This window comes from Calliopsis andreniformis, chromosome 7 (genome assembly GCF_051401765.1).
Source record: "Calliopsis andreniformis isolate RMS-2024a chromosome 7, iyCalAndr_principal, whole genome shotgun sequence".
In the NCBI taxonomy this organism is placed as follows: domain Eukaryota; kingdom Metazoa; phylum Arthropoda; class Insecta; order Hymenoptera; family Andrenidae; genus Calliopsis; species Calliopsis andreniformis.
Window position 1 is genome coordinate 10,893,090 of NC_135068.1, and position 22,100 is coordinate 10,915,189.

The window sequence follows — 22,100 nt, forward strand, 5'->3', positions numbered from 1 at the left end:
GGTCTAGGTCTGATTCTAGGTCAGGTCTATGTTCAACCTTAGTTGTAGGTCTTGGTTTCTAAGTCTGAGTCAGATTTAGGTGTAGTCCTAGGTCTGGGTTCAGATCTGATCCAGATCTAGTCCTAGGTTTGAGTTTATTCTGTGTTCAGGTCTAGTCCTAGGTCTCTATCCAGCTGTAGGTGTCGTCCTAAGTCTTAAGTCTCTATCCAGGTCCAGATCTAGCTCTAAGTTTGTGTTAAGTCTCTATTCAAGTCCAATCCCAACTCTAACCTCATGTCTAGATCTAGGTCTAAGTCTAACTCTATCCACTTCTGGTTTAAATGCTCCCAGCCCTCCACTGTTGCCAAGACAAAAGCCCTCAAAGTCCCCAGACTTCATCTAAATCTAAACCACACACTACCAAAATGCCACTCTAATAAAAGGCAAACGAAGGTTCTCTCAGCCCAAAAGAACTCCATCTACAACTTGCTGTCTCTAAAAAGCTAATCTATGACTATACTCAAACGGAAGTGGGACGTTTCCCAAGGAAACTTTCCTCTAAGTGCCGACATCTTACTGCCTATCCTCCTGCGCGAAACTGACCCACACGGAACGCGAATCTCCCCGAAAAGAAAAACGAAGAAAGGAAACCGGAATCCCGCGTCCTGGCGAGAAGTTAACGTCCGACTATTAAAGTTCCATTTAATGAACTTCGCGGCTCGTCCCGAAGCTCGCGTCCGCGGGAATTTAGTGACGAGATAAAAGGCGATACCGTCCGTAGGTGGAATAATGACCAGTGAAGAATGTCAGGAGCCTCGCCAGTGTAAATTTCGCTGGCGCCACGGCTTAGAAGTTTAAAAGTTCCTTAATAGGATTATGAATTAAACTTCCAAAGGCCCGCGGTCGTTAGCGAAACTTTTTTAAATCAACGACGCCCGTAAAATTTTCAGCCCCGAGAACGGTCAGGGTTCACCCCTCCCCTGGCTGCCACCCCCGTCGGTAAATAAACTTTCTGTTTATGGACAATAAGAGTTATGCGAAACGGGCGAATTGCTTTTTTAAAGCTCGACTCGTTCGACGGGCGAGGAGAGCTTTCGCGAAATATCGCTGTGTCTTGATTACGTTTAACAAATTGCTACTCCAACCGAAGCTCGTTGAAATGCAGAATTACTGTCTACATGTGTCGAAAACTGCTGCTAGAAATGGGATGATGATCCTATTATATGTATAGAGGGTCGAGGTGTGCGGGTATGCGAAATTTCGGGAACCTGAGGTTATATTAATTTTGTTCTTGTAGCTGTGACAGAATTGCTGGCTTCAGAAAATAAAAATAGGTACGTTTCCTTTGGTATATGAAACTCACTAATTCTAGGGATTTTTAACTGATTTTGACTTTGGGTATCCCTAAATTTTAGGTACTCGTGGATTTCGAGCACTCTTAGAATTTTGGATTCCCCTAGAATTTTGGATGTTCCTAGGTTTCTGTGTACCCCTAGAATTTTCGTCAGCCCTGGAATTTCAGATGGCTCTAGGCTCTAGAATTTCAGACGCCCCTAGTACTTTGGAATACCCCTAGAATTTTGGATGTTCATACACCTTTAGATATCTCTAGGCCAATAGAATTTCAGGGCCCTCATAACTATGGATATCCCTAGAACATTGAATACGTCTAGAATTTTAAATATCCCTAGAATATTAGATACCCCTAGAAGTCGAAATACCTCTAGACCCTAGAATTTTAAATGCCACTAGAATTTAGAATGTCCCTAGAATTTCAAATATCCCTAGAAATTTAGATTTCATTAAACCCTAGAATTTCAGATGCTCCTAGAATTTTCAATATGCCTAGAATTTTGGATAACACTAGAATTATGGATATCCCTAGAACTTCAGAACCTTTAGAACTCTGAAGTTTTAAAGGGATATTTGTATCTCTAAACTTTCTGGTAACTGTAGAATTTTATATACCCCTAAAATTTTAGATGACTCTAGAATTTCATATATCCCTAGAATTTCAAGTAGATGAATGTTTCAGATTTTTTGGACTCAACTCGAATTGGAAATTTCGGGTACCCGTACACCCCTAATGGAGGGTGACATTGAAAATCTTTGCAGAGGTGGATCCAGAAGCCTTCTTTGGCAGGGGATTAAATGTGTAAAATACATATCCCACATTTTCGAATCCTCTTTCACAGAATTTACAATCCCTTTCTAATTTATATTTCAATATTCTTACGACTCACGATAAAATGCACAGTAATTATTTATGAATGAATTGTATACCTAACAAATCTTTCAAAGCCTGACATTTCTAGATGTTACGGGGTTGATGTCGAAGGTCGCGCCACCCCTCTGGATCCGCCCCTGAATCTTCGAAAAAGAAATAGGCTCTCACTTGGGATTGTGCGTTCATGTCCTGTATGACGGATGCTCGGGGAAGAGTGGCATGCTGTTGCTGATGTTGCTTTTGATAATGATGCTGATGAGGCAACGTGTGAGTCCCTTGGCCCTGGAGAAGCGCGTTGGGATCGTTCGGAGGGCCTTTCATAACGTTCCTACAACGACGATCGATCGTTACGAGGTGAGAATTCAAAGGTGTAGCCGCCGAGCATGTTCGTTATATACAGTGAGAGAAGCTGAAGTAGATTCGACGTCGTGCAGCGAGCCAGTGGGAAGCGATACGATCGAGGGGGGGACACTGTACCTTCTTAACATTTCATTCTCGACGTCGACGATGACCTGCCCACCCCCTGGGAAGTGGGAGTGCGGCGGGGGTGGTTGCTTCAGCTCGGTGAACCCTCGCGGACCGCACTGTTGATTCAGCATCTGTTGCTGCTGGAGGCTCTTCACTTCCAGCTTCGTCTTGTCCCGCTGATAGTAGACGCCAGCGAAGATCAGGACGTTCAGGATGAGCAGGCTGCAGCCGATCGCGATCGTCACGCTGAGGGCTGTCGAATAAGCGGCGTACCTGTTGAGAGAGGTCGAGGTGTCAGTGATTGGCTGGCTGGTGGAGGTGGGGGATGGGGTGGCAATGTGGCAGCCTTTGATCTTTGTATCTGTGGCAGGTGGAGTGTATTTGTAATTGGGAATGAGCGTATGGTGTACTGATGTCGCTGTGTCTGACTTGAGACTTATTCTACTGATGCAATTGTGCCTGATTGAGGACCTATTCTACTGGTTCTTGCTGCGTCTGTATTGGGACTTATTCTATTGGTTTGTGTCATGTTTTATTAGGGACTTGTTCTACTGATTTGGACTTTGTCTGAGTAGGAACTTATTCTACTGAATTTTGAAGCCCCTGGTTAGGGACTTACTTTACTGATTCTAGATGTGCCTGATCAGAGGCTGACTTGTTCTACTGATTTGTCTGGATATGACTTGAATTTATCTTATGCTACTAACTTTGTTCTGTGTGGTTCATGGCCTATTCTACAGGTTTATCTGTGTCTGATTTAGGGCTGGATTCTTCTACTGATTTGGCTGAGTCTGAACTACAGACTTCTCCTACTAACCTTGCCATCTCTGACAAGGAAAGATTTATTTTTCATATTTTATGCCACAAAAGGTTTTCTTTTTATTAAACAGCCATATTACCACTCCCTTTTCCACTGGCTAGGTCTGTGTCGGATCTATATTAAATATTCTACTGCCACAACTCCTACTCCAAATAAAACATACCCAGCTGGATCGACGTTGGCCAAGGTATCCGTGCTAGCGTTATGAACATTCTGGAGGTTCGTGCTCTGTATATAACTGACACACGTGGCAGCGTTGTAATCAGTGGTGGTCGGCGGTTCGGTGCTGATGTTCTTTCTCTTGAACTCCTCGCCGATCCTGCTCAGTGGATCTGGCCTGACCGATCCGTCGTACAGGCTGGGATCAGAATGTTCTCGGAACAAATTGTGCCTGGAGTCCACGTCCTCCATTCCAGCTCGATGTAGCTCTGGCACCAGGCGCAGCCACACGGAGAGCTGGTGGGCTCGATAGTGGTATCTCATTTTGGGCCTGAGATCTGGAAAGAAAAGGTGGAAAAACATGAGAGATAATTGAGTGTGCTTCATTTACCTCAGCCTGGTCGAGAAACTTTCAAACGAATGGATTGTTTATCCAGCGTTGAACAATTTTTGAAACGCGTTCGCTGTACAGACTCGACCGTACCGAATATTATGGCACCCCATAAAGCAGGCTTCATTAAAAAACTTTCAGAGTTTCTCGCGCTGCTCGGTCGTTATACATTATCGAGTTATAAAATCTTTGGTGTGTAATGAAGAATTTACGGCGGTACTCTGCCTCGCTGCAACAGGAATTCGTGCCTCTCTCTAAATAGCCTGGCTTTAAACGAGGCAGGCCTAATGGGAAGATTTGTATTCTGCCAAAAGACGCGGCATCGCGCTTTAGTATCGCGTCGTGATAAAAGAAGGTGTTTGAAACGGATAGCGCCAGCGTTGAAAGCTCGTAATGATCCTTCCTGCCTTCGAAGAGTGGACACTGTGGAATGGAGTGTATCTACCTTGGAAATTCTGTTGCTGATGTGGACTTGTCAGGTTAGACACAGACAAATTAGTAGAGGAAGTCAGTTATAAGTCAGACAGAAGAATATCAGAGGAATACAGCTCGAGAGAAGCATACAGAGTTCAGTAGAATAGGTCAGTCTCAGGACAGGCACAAAGAGAGCAGTAGAATATGCCACTTTCTAGTCAGACATGGGCAGAAAACAGTAGAATAAGTTCGTATTGAGTCAGCCACTAGGAAAGCAGCAGATAAAAGCCCAAGATAGACACAGTGGAACTAGTAGGACAAGCCTCTTTCTCAGAAACAGAGAAACTAGTAGAATAAGTCAACTGTAACTCAGACATAGCGTAATAAGTCAAACAAATCCCAAGCCAGACACAACGAAATCAGTAGAACCAGGCAGTCCTATTCCAGGCACACAGAGTAATCAGTAGAACAACTCAGACCCATGTCAGACACAGCGAGAAATCAGTAGTAGAAGCCAGTCATACACCAGGCACACCGAGTAATCAGTAAAACAACTAAGACCTATGTCAGACGCAGCGAGTAATCAGTAGTAGAAGCCAGTCCTATGCCAGGCACACAGAGTAATCAGTAGAACAACTCAGACTGAACTCAGACACAGCAAATGACCAGTAGTAGAAGCCAGTTCTACGCCAGGCACACAGAGTAACCAGTAGAACAACTCAGACCCATGTCAGACACAGCGAGTAATCAGTAGTAGAAGCCAGTCCTACGCCAGGCACACAGAGTAACCAGTAGAACAACTCAGACCCATGTCAGCTACAGCAAGAAATCAGTAGTACAAATCAGTCCCAAGCCCAGCACAAAGAAATCAGTAGAACAAGTCCCTCGAAAGTCAGCCAGGACTCACCTAACAATTCATTATCTCAAACATTGCCCCCTGTCAACCCCTCCAACACTCCCCCAAATACCCCTAAACTCGCCTCATCCCCAGACAATCGAGGCGAGCGGCGGTAGAGCAAGCGAACAGTCTCATCGAATTTCGGGCTCGGCATCTGCACCCGATGTGACCTGATATAAACGAGGCGGTAACTGGTGTAACGGTGCTCCCACTCGGGGCTGCTCGTTATCAACCACCATAAGGACCCGCGGAGTGTCGCTGTCGAACGCAGACGACGCGAAATTGCCGAGAATTTTGCGAATCGTTGGAAAATCGCGAAGCGGTCCGTGAGAATTACCGCCCACGTTAATTAGATCCGATTTTTCGGGGGGTTGGGGGGGTGGATGGGAGGGACGAGGCGGAGGGGGTGGTGGTCGAGGGAGAAAATACGTTTCAGAACGGTCGGTTAATTAAAGCGGGCCGCGACTGACGGATTTGTCATCCCCGCAAATGAGAAAACGGCTGGCATTAACGCGTGCGCCAGCGTGCGCGTGCACGAAACTGGAACAATGAAATTAATGAAAATAATTGTTCTGCGCGAATTTCGGGACGGCTCGCCCGCAAATGCGCCCTCGTCGCTCCTCCCCAAGGGGCGGGGACGGGGGTGAAGGGGGCTGCTAAGAATTAACAGTCGGGCTAACCGCGGCAAAGAGGAGCATTTCGCGCGTGAATGCGCCCCGTTTCGCTGCTCTGCGAGCTCGCGAGGGTGGTGAATCGCGGGGGCGCGAGGGGAGGATCGGAAGGGGGTAGAATTTTCTAATTTAGGGGAATGTAAGAGGCCAGGGAGAATTGGTACAGAGAAGTTACAGGGAACCTTCAAATAGTGACAATTCTGTTTTTGAGCGAGGGTAGGGAAGGTGAGGAGATAGAAGGGAGGGTTGAATTTGTTTTTTAGGTTAATATTGGGGTGGGTATATGAGTATTATTCATACTGGTTGAGATGGTCTTGTGATTTTATGTTAGTGTTTTATTTTAGAGTCGTTTTGTTGAGGTTTATTGGTTTGACTAGTGTCTGACTTATGACCAACTCATTCTACTGGTTTCTCTATAACTGATTTAGGGTGAACATATTCTACTGATTCCTGTTGCACCTGGCTTATGACTGACTTATTCTACTGGTTTCTATGGGTCTGGCTTGGAATTGAGTTTTTCTACCGATTTCTCAGCGTCTGACTTGAAACTGACTTATTCTACTGATCCCTGCATCTGCAAGTGTGTCTCTACGTCTAATTTGAGGTTCATTCTGCTGCTAGCATTTGCTAGTCAGGTTTCACAACCACCATAATCAGTAGAATAACTCACCTCTGACATTCAATAACTCAATAACAAAGCTTCAAATGCAACTTCTTCAGTCTCAATTTTTCCCTCATTTTAGCCCTTAGAATCACTTCAAAAAATTAATTCAAATACATCAACTTCACTCAGGCTTTTGGTGGTAGGCAAAGGACAGGGACAGATCTTTCTCCTCCTGACAGAAATGTGACTTCTCCAGTTCCCCAAGCGATACGAAGACGAGCCTCTGAGTGACACAGAGAGAGATTTCCGACAACAGCCCCTGTATCGAGGTTCCTGAATCATTTCGAAGCACGTCAGTGACATTTGATTTGCTGGAGTGTGCTCGAGCAGATCCGCAGAGGAGCCAAGCACGCTTCAATGGCTCGATCCCCTCGAATCTTTCACTTTGATTAAAATATTCTTGTCTCGCTGAAAGGATCCATGCTTCCCCTACAAAGCATCGCCAAACAATTCGAAAGGAAAGAGAATGGCGTTCTGATCACCTTGCTCCCTCCAATGTTTCAAGGCTCGCGGAGTCCCCCTCGTCGCAGATGATAACGATAGGGGGATCGTCTCGCCGCCTGTTTATTCGATTAGCGAAAGAGCATATTTGAGTTTTCTGTATGGCCCAATTACCCGCGGGATGAAATTTCAAGCGAGCATAATTCAGCGAGAGATTTACCAGGCGTTGCACAATGTTTCCTCCGCTTTAGAAACAATTAACGACTGCGGGGATCGGGACGGATGTGAAATTGAAATAATGCTCGTTTTATTTGATCCCGAATCGAATTAACCCGCTCCCATTCTCGCCCCCAGCTCGTATCGCGAATTATAATTTCGCGTTTTTAAACGTCTACCCCCGAGGATTATCGTTAAAATTTCCGCGGGAATTTACATCTCATGATTGGATCTCCTTCCTCCCGATAACTGGGAAAGTTGCAGTTATTAATTTCGCTACGATTCGCGGGGCCGACGGGTGCGTGCCAAATAGGACGAGCGAGGCCGCGGGAGGCGGAAATCGACGTGAAAAATGATATTGCGGAGGCGCCGCGACGCGTTACGCCCCGACATTCGATTTCCCGTTTCGCTGAAGCCCGAAACCGCCGCGGAAAATTCGACACAGGCCGCTGACAGGGTCAGGAAAATGGACCTCTTCAGGCTGAGAGGCGTGCTTGCATTTTCTGACACGCCGCCGATGAAATTCATACTTTTCTGTGCCCCTGACGCCTCGTTTCTGGTGAGCCTTCGCTGCAGGAGGAATTTCATTTGGAAATTGAATGGAAGGATTGATGGTTTTAGGCGATTGCCGCGGGAGTTGGATTTATATTGAGATTTATTTAGAATAGACTGATTATCTAGAAGATATGTTGATTAACCTTTTTAGTGTATACACATGTGACAGTATAACATGAGTATGTTTAATTTCAGAGTTATTCTACTGTAGGATCGCAGTAGTCAAGGTGACAGACATAGAAATCAGTAGAATAAGTCGGTAATAAGAGAGACACAGAGAAGACAGTAGAAGAAGCCTCTAGGTAAAGAGAGATATATTAGTAGAATAGTTCAGTCTCGTGTCAGACTCATACAAAACAGTAGAGTAAGTCAGTCATAGGTCAGACACACAAAAATCAGAAGAACTACTCAATTATAAGTCAGACATAGAGAAATCAGGAGAACACAAAAGAAATCAGTAGAATAACTCAAGACCAAGTCAGACACATTTCAAACAAACTTTAAATGCAGGACGCTCATTCATGCAGATAAACTTTGACAATCATTTCTCTTTTTCACTATTCCCTAAACACTCTCAGGCCTCAATTGCTCGATAGTCGCCCCACAATTTCATTTACCAAAAGCTTCCCATCCTCAAAAATCCTCTTTCTCGGTATTTCTTAACGAGATCCCTCTTCCCTGCGTTCATTTCCAGAAAAACGAATCACTGGGTCACGTCGACGTCTGTCCAAGAAATTTTCGAGTCGTCTCGCGCGTCGCCTGGACTGATTTAATACGATTTATTGCAAATCGAAAGCGCAGGACGCGGTTAAATATTGATGTATGCGGCGTCAGAATATTCCAGTCCGCGCGCTCGCTTCGTTGCTCTCGCGGAAGGGATCCAAGGGATCGGTCTCACGTATGGGTAGTCACGAGATCGAGCGTGCAACGTCTCTGGATGCTTGACAGCGAATCGAGAACGCGATGCTACCCTCCACTTCTCTTTAATAATGCCACACTTTTCCCTCTGAGCGTGGCCTCGACAGACGAGCCCAGAAATGTTATTAATACAATCTTCCCTCACGTAATCCACTCGAGACCGTATCTCCAGTCCGAAAACGCCGTGACAGCGCGAGGATGCGCATAGGAAAGCGAGGAATCGCTTCCTCTGGATTGGCTGAACGTTTTCGGGATCACTTTTCTGAAAGCTCACACCTGTCCCTTCTCCCCTGGCTTGCCATCGCGACTCCTCGAACTTTGACCCGTCCAGTGGAGGTCCCTCGCGCTGCAGATTGCCTCCCGAGACACCTTTCACGGTTCGTGGCACAGGGAACGTCGTGAGGCACGACGTTTCCCAGGCTTAACTGAGGTTCTGCAATCTTCTGTTTTCTGAATTCCAAGGGGAATTCAGGAGGCTGAGGTGGTCAGGAGGACAGGGAAACAGACGTAGGAAGGTTGAAAAGAGGGTATATATTTTTTTGTGATGACTCGTGAAGCATTCTATTGGTGGACGAAGCTTGCGATGGGAGCCATATTTTGTTAGCAGGAATGTTCAAGGCTTGTTCTACTGGCTTTGTTGTGTCTGATTTAAGACTGATCTATTGTTCTGGCGCCGCTGTGTCTGATTTGTAGTTGGGTTATTCTACTGACTTCTCTTTGCCTGAGTTATAACAGAGTTGTTCTACTGATTTGTCTGTGTCTGATTTATAGCTCAGTTTTCTTGCAAATTTTCTAGTTACTGACTTATGGCTGAGTTATTCTACTAGTCTGAATTAAGCCTGAATTCTTCTACTAATTTTTCTGTGTCTGACTAATAGCTGAGTGTTCCTTCTACCCTCTCTGTGCCTGACTTATAGTCCAGTCGCTGTACTGGCTTCTCCGTGTCTGCATTATGATTGGTTTACTCTACTGAATTCTCTACAAATGATTTAGGATGAGTTTTTCCAACTGCTTTCTCTTCTGTCTGACTTATGCCTAAGCTGCTCTACTGATTTCTCAGTTTCTCACTCCTGACTGGCTTATTCTACCGATTTCTTTTCATCTGGCATCTGCAGTGGAATAAATCCCAAGTCAGCGACACGTCAAAGCCGCTGTCGACATCAGGAACAAATGGCCCAGAAAACCGTCTCAATTTCGAGAATAAACACGCTCGTTAATCGAATCCAAAGCAATCCACGCGCCAGACAGGGGGCCAGCGCCACAGGTCCCATGGAAATCTCGTCGTATCCTGAACCGTGAAATCTCTCCATGAATCATCCGACGGTCGTGAACCAGTGAACCGTGACCCGTCAGTCGGATCACGGTGCTTCGACGGCAATCAATTCGCTGCCCCCTCAAATCGGCCGATATACACGCGACGGAGGGTGAAGAGCTGTAAAATGGCCGCCAAAAATGGATTTTATCGATGATCCACCGTGACCATACCCCTGGGCACAAAGGGGAGGGAGGAGGAGGGGGAGGCAGGTCGTTATCACTCGGGAACAGTCAACTGTATCGGGCGATAAACGAGAAGAGCGTCGCGGAGGAGGCTCGTAAAGCTCGTCGAGAATTCAGGGGTCTGTGAAGGCTGGCTTTCAACAGGGTCGCTGTGTCGCTGTGTCGCTGTGCCTCTGTCACGATCGAAAACCTGCGAGGATTAATCTTTGTGCTCGAGTTCAGGGCTCGGATATCGATTTTCTCGTGTGTGGAGCAATCGCCAGGCGCGATGAAAGGACTGATATTAATTTAATTGCTGAATGAAGATCGATTTTTAATTGGAATTGCATTCTTTTTAGCGTTTGTTTGGGAGGGGGGTGAATATCGGGGAGAATCAGTGCACATTTTCGTTTTGCAGCTTTGGGGAGGCACTCGGGACAGATCGTATAGAGGGTGACCCATTTAAGTAAGGTTAACTACATATCTGTTCTAATTGGGATGGATATAAAAATTGTTTTATTTGAGATTCTGAAAAAGGAATCATCCCTTGCATGATATAGGAATTTTAATATATGACAAGTTTACCAAAGTACAGTTTAAGACACTCGTGTCGTAGATAGACGAAAGGAAATATTTCTAGCTTACAAGTAGAGGAAGTCAATAGTTACGCCAGTAGCCAGACAATAAAACTTCCCTCTGAATTTCTTCATAAAATTGTATTCCATATTTTCGACTCGTTTAGTCATGTATGCTCCCCAGATCTCCACTCGTGCCAGTATTTCTGAAACGCCCAGTACAAGGGCACTCAGGACACCCGTTATATATATCGAGGCTAACGACTTATTCTTTTAAGACACACTAAAGCTTCTAAAGGACGTCTTTCCTCGGCAGACGCCATATTCTCTCGACTTTTCGAGAGCCTCACCCAGGGAATATCCCTGCTGCTCGCTAGCGACCCGCCAGAGAATAAAACCAGGAAACCCATCGCAGTAGATAAGTCGTGGCATAAATGCCAACACATGTCTCATGGTATTTTCTTCTGCTTCTGTCGCGATGCGTTTCATCTCCTCGTTCTTCTCCCGAAATCCCGTCGCTGGCCTCTTTCCCCCAGCCTTCGTCCGTATTTCGCGTGTCAGCTTCCATCCCTGCCCACTCACTCCTCATGTTTCCCTTTTCCACCAGCCGACAGACATTCGATCCCTCGAACGTCCCTGGAAACTCAGATTCCCTAGCTGGCGAGCTGAGAGAACCTGCTGGCCAATGGCTTCTTCGAGGAGCATCAGCCCTTCTCTGGTCCAGGGGATCACCACTGCAAGAGCCAACCCTTTGCTCGATGCAAACGAAGGGGGCGAGTTGCAAAGCTAGCTTCTTTGATTTTACGAATTTTGTTTAAAAACGGAAGACTTGATGCTTTTGCTATTCAGAGTTTTACAATTTTGGTTTATAGGGAGAATATACCAGGAGCCAATAATGCAGCCACGTGTTCGATTTATTTTTCACGCAGCTACACTGCGTTCAGTTTCATCGAACTCAGTTATTGGCTCATTCTCCTTGTTAATCCTTTCTGAACTGAATGAATTTCCTCATTTCAGCGTATTATTAAAATATTTACGGTGTGTTGCAGCCCCGAAGCTCCCCCCTGTTTCCCCTCGCCAGGTTTCAGGGCGTTTAAGGGGTCGCGAAGTAATTAAAACGCGAAAGAGCCATTTTCATTGCGTCACGTCGCGGGCTCAGTTTAATTCGCGACGTCTTACACAATATCCGATGAATTTTTAAGCCGTAGGCCGCGGGGAGGACCGTCCCCGCGCTTCATTCGCGCGTTTATTACGCTCGAACAGCCGAGGCGCCTCCCCCGACTTACTTCGTTAATTAAAACCTCGCCTTGCCGAGGAATATTACGTAACGACTGAAATACGACCGAGGAAAGTGGATCCAGTCGATCGCGGGGGATGAAAATACAGATGGCACGAGGCAGAAGGGAGTATTCCAGGCACTGGACCTTGAGAGGGTAGCTGGAGGCCGAGGAAACATTAGGCAGTGTCCTGTGAAAGCCTCTGTGATCCTCGATACGATTTTCATATCGATATGAGAAGTTTTGTTGACGTAGGAAAGAGATTCTGAACCTTTCGAGTTATGTACTCTGTGTTACTCTTGGAGCAGGGGTACATATTGGTGTGTTATTAATCTAGAGGGCCACAGACTTGAGTAAATGCATATTGTGTACCTTGTATGTTATTTCGTTGAGATAAGGAACAGGTTAGAATGGTAAGTAATATGCTGGGTATTTGACAACAGGTGTCAGAAGGAGTGAGGGGTGGTTTTATATATTAAAAAAGAACAAAAATAGAGAATTATACAATTGTATTTGAGGCTTCGTTTTAAAGTTAGTAATTGTAAAAAAAATGCCTAGAATTCGAGAGAAATATGCCTGACTTATGACTGACTCATCCTCTTTAGTTTCCTCTGTTTGGGTCAGTAGTGGCTTATTCTACTGATTTTCTTGTGTCTGATTTGTGACTGAGCTGTTCTACTGATTCCCTTATGTTTGACTTGTGATTGACATATTCTACTGATTTTCGTGTGTCTGATTTGGGACTGAGTTCTTCTACTGATTCCCTTATGTTTCACTTATGATTGACTTATTCTACTGATTTCCCCACTTTCTCGCTTGCTACTGACTTATTCTACTAATTTCCTTAATGTCTCACATGCCACCGACTTGTTCCACTAACTGCCTTGTTATTGACTTATGCTACTGGCTTCTCCCTGCCTGAGTGGCTTCAATATCTCAACCTAATTCTCTCGTTAATTGATTCTGAGTTCCCAAAACTGAAATTCTGCTCGTCGCGCAATGTCAACCCAGAGTGTCGACCAGTAAGAGCGCCTTGCTTGGCAACGCCACGGCTTCCCGCGCCAGAATTATTATCGCAGTTGTCGCTATTAACAGAAACGCGGAACTGCGAAACCATAGAAGTCTGAACGCCAGAATCGTCGTCGAAATCCATGAAAGTGGTTAGACGACGAGAAAACGACCGACCCTTCTCGTCCTCGTTCTCTTTTGTCCGCAGGATTCCCCGCCTTTATCGTCCTGTTTTTCATAACCGCGTTGAACCCCTGCCCCGATAATTGCACACTTGCTTCGATGCCTCGTGCTCTTCCACGGAAGTCTATCGAACTTCCCTTGAAAACTGCAACGACCCAGACACCTTACAAGACAGTAATATCTCCATGAGTTCTTCCCTTTGTACCCTGGAAGTCACCGCTAAAATTACTCGATCCCCCCTTGGGACACCCTCCATATTTCCTTCGGCTTCTCGCCCAAAGTTCAGGTCTCCCTTTTATGGTGTCGTTTAATTGAAACTCGACAAATAGACGGAAGACAAGTTCTCGACTGACCCAGTTTCGATGAACGTGTCTGCAAGCAGGGTTCACAATCTTTCAGGAGCTTCGCGGTCGTCCCTCTTTGACGTGGCCCCTGCGCCGCGAGATAACAAATTCTTTAATAATTATTTGAAGACGTAACGATTCCAAGATCCCCCTTGAATACCTCGAGATCGTTGAGCCAGTTCCCTGGAACGATGGCAAATTATAATATTCATAAGATTGTGCCTTCCCTAGGAATGCTGGCGTAGAACTATTACGTCTGCGCGCGTTAAATGACAATGACGGTCGGGAGTTTCAGTCCTGGGTGCCATTAGGACGAAGTGTTTCGGCGCTTGGATGGGGCTGGGAATAAAAGAAAAGGGAGGGAAGTCGTTGCGAGGGCGATGCTCGAGGAACGTACAGGTTTCCTCCATTCTTGGAATTTTCAGCGGCGACACTGGTCCAGTTTTATAAAAATCGCTGGAACGCTTGAAATATTCTCCGCCCCCCAGATTCGTACGAGGTTCATTAAACCTTTAATGCCAACTCGACACTGCTCTATTACTATATTCCAGCCTGAGTAAAGAAGGTCGAAATCCTAATTCGTCCTGGGAGAACTTTTTCGTGGCTCGCTGTTATAACAGCGCAAGAAGACGAGAAACGAGATCAGGTCCAGCTATTTACTTTCCTTCCACATCATGGTCTTTCTATTAAACCCTTCTTGCTGGGTCGAATCGATCAGGCTTTCCTGGGCCAGCGTCACGTACGCGGCTGTTCCTATTTGCGATAATTGTTGGGCTGGTCTATCTACCCATGGGTTGGGCTTCTGCAAGCTCATTCTGCTTCCACCTTCTCTCCCTCAGTCGCCAGGCGCTTGCATAAAGCGCGGTTTTCCAGTTCGTTTGCGATAAACCAAGGAAAAGTCGCGAATGGAGTCAGGTCCAAGGATGGACTGATTTATGCATCGTCGTGGAGCCCTCGCCTCGCGTATAGCGATTTGATTTGCGCTCGCGCCAATTTGCTTCCAGCGACGGGATAAGCTTGCCCACCGAAGGGAATTCTGATGCCAGTATTGTGAGCCCCGAATGACTTCCCGCGGTGAATCCAGGAACAGGAAGGACGCGAAGAAATGAAGGAGGATAATGGCACCCTCGAGGACGGCTGGTATCGCGTTCCTCCAACGACAGGGCGAGCAAGAACGCTTGGCCTCGAATTCTTGCTGGGGCAATTGTAGCCAGCGCGAGTTCAGCTGCGCAATTCACATTAGAAAAGCATTCGATGAGAGTAAAGAAATGTACGAAATAGAAAGTGGAATATTATTTTTGGGCTTTTCCAGCAAAATGAAAAAAATGGAATAAAGTACCAGTTAGAGACAGAGAAGCTGGTGGAATATGTTCCAAGTAAGGGAGACAGAGAAGTGAATATAGAATAGGTTAGCCACAAGTCAGTAGAGCATGTAAATCATAAGCTAGGCACTGAGAAATTAGTGGAATAGATCAGCCATGAGACAGTCACACAGAAAAATTAGTAGAGCAAGCCAATTATAAATCAGGGAGAGAAAATATTAGTAGCTTAGACCAGCCACAAATCAGCCACGCAGTGACATAGTAGAACAAGTCAACCACAAGGCAGTCTCAAAGAAATTAGTAGACTAGATCAGCCACAAATCAGTCATACAGCGAAATAGTAAAACAAGTCAATCACAAGTCAGCCACAAGTCAGTAGAGCATGTAAATCATAAACTAGGCACTGAGAAATTAGTAGAATAGGTCAGCCATGTTAGTCACACAGAAAAATTAGTAGAGCAAGCCAATTGTAACTCAGGGAGAGAAAAAATTAGTGGCTTAGATCAACCACAAATCAGTCACGCAGCGACATAGTAGAACGAGTCAGCTACAAGACAGTCACAAAGAAATTAGTACACTAGATCAGTCACAAATCAGTCATACAGCGAAATAGTAAAACAAGTCAATCACAAGTCAGCCACAGAGAAATCAGTCAATACGTCTTTTGGAGAAATCAAGAATATGTTAGCTAAAAGTCAGCTACACAGAGAGATATCAGTAGAACAAGTCAACTACAAACCAGCCACAGAGAAATCAGTAGAATGAGCCACTCACAAATCAGTCACTTGTAGAAATCAGTAGAGCAAGCCAACCACAAATCAGCCACAGAGAAATTACTAAACTATCTCATCCACACAGAACAAAAGTAGAACAAGTTAACCACAAGTCAGCCACCCAGAAACAAGTAGAATTAGTCAACCACAAATCAGACAAACGTCACCTATCTCCTTTTCCTTTTATTTCTTGGCATACAAAGACGCTCTTTAAATTCCTTTGCACCTATCATCGAACATCCTCTATTACAACAATCGAAAAAATAAAAGAGCTCAATGTTTCTTCCTCGAGAAAGAAATTGCTGACAGTGATCCCAATCGTCGATAGAACTTTTCTGATTTCGTGCTGTTACGTCGCGAGCAGAGGCTTCTCGGTCGATGACAGTGAGCTCCTCGGTCTCTGTGATTCGCTGAGCCTCAGCTTCAATTTATATCGCCACAGAAAAGAATTCCTTCGTCGCAGAGGAGCCGAGCTCTTCGACGGTTTCTGGGCCGCTAATTCGTGGTTTGTCGAGGCGGACTCGACTCGGTACTTCCCTAATTGGAAGTCCCCTTTCCCTGGTTCAGCGGTCAAGTCGCGTGTACCCCGGCTGTCAGGGATCTTCCCCGTGACCTATTGCGCCGCTTTTCATCCCAGGAAAAGCGGAGAGCAAGGCGAGGAAAGGGACCAGCGGCGGAGACAAAGGGGAATGGCTTCTCTGGTTTAATCATTTTACGAGGTCGGCCGATGGCGTGGGATTAAAATGAGATTCAAGGGCTGCTGGTCCATCGTCGCACAGTCCCATAACACTTTACGCCCGCGGTATAATCTCGAAAAATGAAATGTCGAATCAGCGCGCCGCGATCCCTCCCGAGCCTCGCTCTTCCGCCAAGTGTTCCTCCGCCTCGCCATTCTCTCTTTTTTTCTGTTACGAGCGGAACGAATCTCCCAAGGCTTACGAGGATTCTTCAGCAAACCGTAACGAGGAAACTTCCGGCGGGGCGCTTAAAGAGGATAACACAGCTTCCAGGAACGATTCTCAGTGTTCCCTGGGACATTCAAATGGGAGCGTTGTTGCGCGAATATGCAAACGGAGGAAATAATCAGGGAATTAATTAAATCTTGGAGTAAAAATTCAGGTGGAACAGGCGCAATGAAGTTGCAACAGTAAAAGATCTAATCCAGACCTAATCTGGAACGAACTAGTGGAGGAAGGGATGATAATTGAGGCAGAAGTGTCGTGTGCAGTTATGTGAAGCACAGTATGTGTACTTAACTAAGACGTAACCCAGGTTTAATGAGTTGAGGAGGACCTAATCTGCGCTTAACAACTGAGGAAATGTCAAACTTGCACCTAACCATGCAGGGAAGCCTAACTCCCATCTGACAAGTGGACCAGGACCTAATTTGCTGGGAACACAGGCTTAACTTGCACCTAACCTCTAGAGGAAGACATAATTTATAGTTAACGCTGGCCTAACTTGCAGCTAACCAGTTAAATAGGCACTAACATGTGCTTAACCACTAGAGCAAGACTTAACTTGCGCCCAACTTATGCATAGCGAATACAGAATACCCTAACCTCAACCTAAACAGTGAAAATAGACCTAACCTAGCTCGCCTAACCAGTGGAGGAAGGAATAGTAACAGTAACAAAAGTGATGCACAGTAATATACAGTAAAGCACGAGTACCTAACCCAGACCTAACCTCAAATTTCAGCGAGAGGACAAAAGAAACCGAGATATCAAAGAGACATCATTAATCTCCCGAAGACCAGCGCTCAGCAGTGTCTCCAGGGCATCGACAATGCATGGCAAATGTGAAGCAGGGCGCAGCAAGCTGAGAAGGAATGGATCCGCCAGAACAAAGCCCCGATAGCTTCGGTATGCAATTACTACAGGGTAACCGAGTCGCGCAGAGGATTCAGTGGCCCGTTCCGCGATTAAGAGGATCGATTCTCGTCTGGTGCAATCGTGCGCGCGGCAAATCCAGCCGATTGTCACTGTAGTCGAACCTGGGTCCTCCTCCTGGAGTTTATTTTAATTCCCCATCTAATAAGAAATTCCTTCGCAACTATTCCTCGTCGTTTTCCTTCCCCCGTGCCACAAATAAATTTGTCCCTCGGTCCCTCGTGCGCCCCCTTTTTCCTCGCCCCCTCCCCAGCCCCTAGCCATCGGCTCTGTCGCAGCCATCGACACCCTTCAGCCCCCAACCCTCTCAAGGTATCGCTATCGCTCCTCGCGCCTTCTCTCCTCTCGTTCTCTTCCTCCCAGCGACTTATCCGCCGCTATCTGAGGAAGCAACCCTCCAACCCCCTATCTCCTCGCCGTTTCTCACCGTTCCTTCCTCCCTCTCATCTCTTCAGCTTCTATTTCTCATTTGTTCGACAGAGTTCCTTGAGGGGTGACGATATCTCGGCCGCGGGCGACGATTATTTCGCGATCAACAGCCTCGTCATCCCCTTTCAAGCGAGAATAGGGGTGTAAGGGCGGCTGAAACTGCGGGTACCTGAGACTCGAGTCGGAGGGGCATCCATTGGGGTGAGGAACTGAAGTAGATTGTGAATTTTAGGTACACCGAGTTGATATCGAGCGAAATGAGGATTGCAAGGAAAAGATACCTGAAAATGTCAGGTATTTGGCGATAAAATTGGATTGAGTTGGAATTGACGATTACTGTTTAGCCCTCAGTTACCTGAAATCTAGGTCTGGGTTACGTAAGATTTAGGTTCAGGTACATAAATTGGACACAACTGCCCAAAATTCAGGTCGTGTTACCCGAAATTCAGGCAGTGTTGCCCGAAGTTCAGGTACTCATACCCAAAATTCAGGCAGTATTGCCCGAAGTTCAGGTACTCTTACCCAAAATTCAGGTCGTGTTGCCAGAAGTTCAGGTACTCTTGTCCAAAATTCAGGTCGTGTTGCCCGAAGTTCAGGTACTCTTGCCCAAAATTTAGATCGTGTTACCCGAAGTTCAGGTACTCTTACCCAAAATTCAGGTCGTGCTACCCAAAGTTCAGGTACTCTTACCCAAAATTCGGGCAGTGTTGCCCGAAGTTCAGGTACTCTTACCCAAAATTCAGGTCGTGTTACCCAAAATTCAAGCAGTGTTGCCCGAAGTTCAGGTAGTCATACCCAAAATTCGGGTCGTGTTACCCCAAGTTCAGGTACTCTTACCCAAAATTCAGGTCCTGTCACCCAAAATCGTCTGCCACCCCAAAGATACAAATTTTCCTGCTGCCAGTCGAAACCAACCCCTAAATTTCGTGTACTTACGCACTCCTAACTATGATTTAAGCTTGCACACTCCCTTGAGCTCCACCTGAACTTCACAGAAGAGTAATGAGGCGACATTTGACTCGTTATCAATTCCAATGACCGACTAATAAACTGGGAGGAGTCCCGCGACAAGCGTTCCCCAAATATTTGCGCGTCCTCTGGCTGGAAGCTAATTAATCATCGCGTGCTTGGAATCAGGGACCAGACGCGTACGCGTGGATTACAAGCGGCCCATAAATCTTCCCAACAGGGAGGGCAGAATTTTATGAGTGGCCACGCGAGAAGGATATGAATATTTCATCGCGCTCTTGGGCAGTGGGTCAGCTGATAGCGGGCCATGCGTGATAAATCATTTTTCGATCTAAATGTAAATACACCTGGACCGATTCTAATCATGGCCAGGGACCCTCTGACTTTTGTCGAGCTCTGTTCTCGATATCTTTTTTATCTGATCATCAAGATGTTGCACTCATCCCACCAATTCAGAGTAATAATCGATTATTCTCCTTTTGCTCCAGAAAACTCAATGTTTTCTACTTAAGTGGTTACATCTACCTGGGAAAATTAAAAAATCGATTTTTTATTTCTTATGTCTTTGGAATACTTCAGGTTTCGAGAATGTATGCTGAAAATTGCATATAGGTGTCTCAAAAATTGTCAAAAATGTCTCGATGTATCTAAAATTTTAAACGTGTTTTTCTTCAAATAGGAGTTTCAAATGTGGTGGACAGCGTATCTCGAGAACCACTCGACAGAATCACTTCAAATTGACAAGAGATATTCTTAGGAACCTTACGTTGACGATCTAATTTTTAAAAATTTTATTTCGAATTTTTCTTTTTTTTTTTTCAGATTATTATTTTACATGTCTGCCATTTTGTAATAAAATTCCCGAACTCATATAACTTTATCTGGCTTCTAGAAAGATATAACCCCTTAATCTGATCAATTCTCGAGTAAAAATTCCTCTGAAATATTCCTCTATGTTTATTCCAAATTACGTTACTCGAATAATAAAAATATTTTCCTCGACACCCGCAGCTCCAAGGCGTTCACCTTAATTCCGAATTCAAGACCAGTCGTGTATCGCCTCGAAGGGAACCCATTTCCTCGGGAAAGGGGCTCCCCAGCGATCGTCGACGTGAGGAATTTCTCCCTCGTTGTTTTCCTCGCGACGAAAAAGGGAATCCAACATTGATAGCTCATCGCCGAGTGCTCTGCAGTCGAGAGCAAACTTCCACGACGGAAATTAACGCAGCATAGAAGATCCCACTTGATCGATCTCGAGTCTCGTTTATCTTGCCCAAATCCCCATCAGATTCGCCGCCCCTCAGGGGGAAGAAATAGGGAAACGGATTGATGGGCGGCTGGGCAGATAAGCAGGGAGATTGATAAGCTGTCGATAGACAGAGGAAGACAAATTTTACGCGTCCATAACGCAATTAGAAGCGTCGACGATCGAGCCCGCGATCCTCAGGCGTAATCCACGCGCGGCGCGTCAAAGATCGAAAGTGCTGGGATCTGTAATCCCAGCTAATTCAATACGAATTCGAAGCCAGCTCTACGAGCTTCGCCACTCAGGCCACCCCCAGCCATCGCAGCTCCCTGCTCCCCCCTTCTCCACCCTGTTTTCTCATTTTCACCAAGTCATCCTAATTTGACTCCAGCCACCCTCCTCGACGCCTTCGCGAGACCCGCTTCCCCCAGCCTCTCCTTCAGCCTGATTATTTTATCGACTGAGTCGACCCATGCCACGACCCCTGGGGGGTGGCTGGGCCGCGCCATCCCCTGGAAACGGATATGAAGACGGAATTCGAATAACATGTTTACACTCCGTTCCCCTTCGGCGCTAATGGCCTCTGACGAGCTCGCGCGGACGACGGGAAATAAATCCGCGTTCCCAGCCAGGAAAGAGCTGCCTGTCCATTAACTATGGCGGTTTCTGGCGGTCGTGAAGGAGAGGAGCGACTCTGGGCTCGGTGAAGACTCGAGGGGAGGAAGGGCAGAGGGTGGGGGTTGAAAGGAAGATTTTTTTAGTGTACAGGTGTCATAGTGGTGTAATATGTAATGGTGGGGAGAGTAGTGTCTGATCATTTCACAATATGAAATATTGTGTATAAGTATATAGACAGTTTGATGTTGCTGGAATATGCAAAACAAATGAAGTAAAATTGTATAGTATAGTTTGAGCTTGAAATTGAATACAATTAATGTGTTAGTGACCAGGTACAAGGATATGATTGTCTCTTGGGATATTTATATTCAAATGACTTTTTCTTCTCTTCCTCCAGCTTTGTTTTCAACCCCTTTTATTAAATAAATTTTTCTGTTTAAAAAAAAACCGCGTGGAAAAATGGGAATACTCATAGGAGGATTTCGCGAACTGCTCCAGTTTGGAGGAGCAGGTTCCAGATTCAGCGGGGCGTGTTTTATGCAAGCGGCAGGAAGCGAAGGATATTAATTTTTCCTCTGATAAGTGAAGCAAACCTTGCTGGGCAAGCAGGTCGACTCGCGGCGCGATTTTCGCGGTAATTTCGCTAAACCTTGCCTTTTATTTTCGCGTTTAAAATGCAGCCACACGACTTTGAGCATCGCTGGCTGACGCGATAAACTCGCTGGCGAGTTTCCCCGCGGCATCTGCCGACAGTGGCAAAGTGTTTTCCAATGAAGACTTTTTACGATGCTTCGGCTGGCGTTTACTTAAATCATAAGTGACTTTATAGGGCCGTCGGAAGTCGATTGGTCTTTTATCGGCGGCTGATGGATGCTAGTTGCGTGCTGGTGCTGCGGGGAAACGAAGATAGGAAACCTTGGAAGCTGTTTTCCATGTGTCATTTGTTCCTTTTGTAGAAATCTCTTTGATTCATGGACCCTTTGAACTATCACGTTACAGCTGGATGTCGTCAGTATTTTATAGACTAAAGTCTGGAGAATAAACTAGGAGGCAGACACAGAAAAAGTAGTAGAATAAGTCAATTATAAAGCATTGCACATGGGAATCAGTAGAATAAGTCAATACCAAGCCACACACTGCTATAAGTAAGTAGAATAAACCATAAAC

The 22,100-nt window shown here is 45.8% G+C and overlaps 1 protein-coding gene across 2 annotated transcripts in view; it reads right to left on the reverse strand.

The window, feature by feature from the left end:
• The window catches only part of Nlg-4 (neuroligin 4), a 247,234-nt gene that overhangs the window by 309 nt on the left and 224,825 nt on the right, over positions 1-22,100 (reverse strand). Inside the window, exons 10-12 of one of the 2 annotated variants that reach the window (XM_076382178.1) lie at positions 3,658-3,991; positions 2,684-2,947; positions 2,375-2,534 (exon numbers count right to left, since the gene is read on the reverse strand). In XM_076382178.1, coding sequence (XP_076238293.1) covers positions 2,375-2,534; positions 2,684-2,947; positions 3,658-3,991 — 758 coding nt within the window. The remainder of the gene's footprint in view (positions 1-2,374; positions 2,535-2,683; positions 2,948-3,657; positions 3,992-22,100) is intronic. The other variant, XM_076382179.1, reaches the window with a different exon arrangement.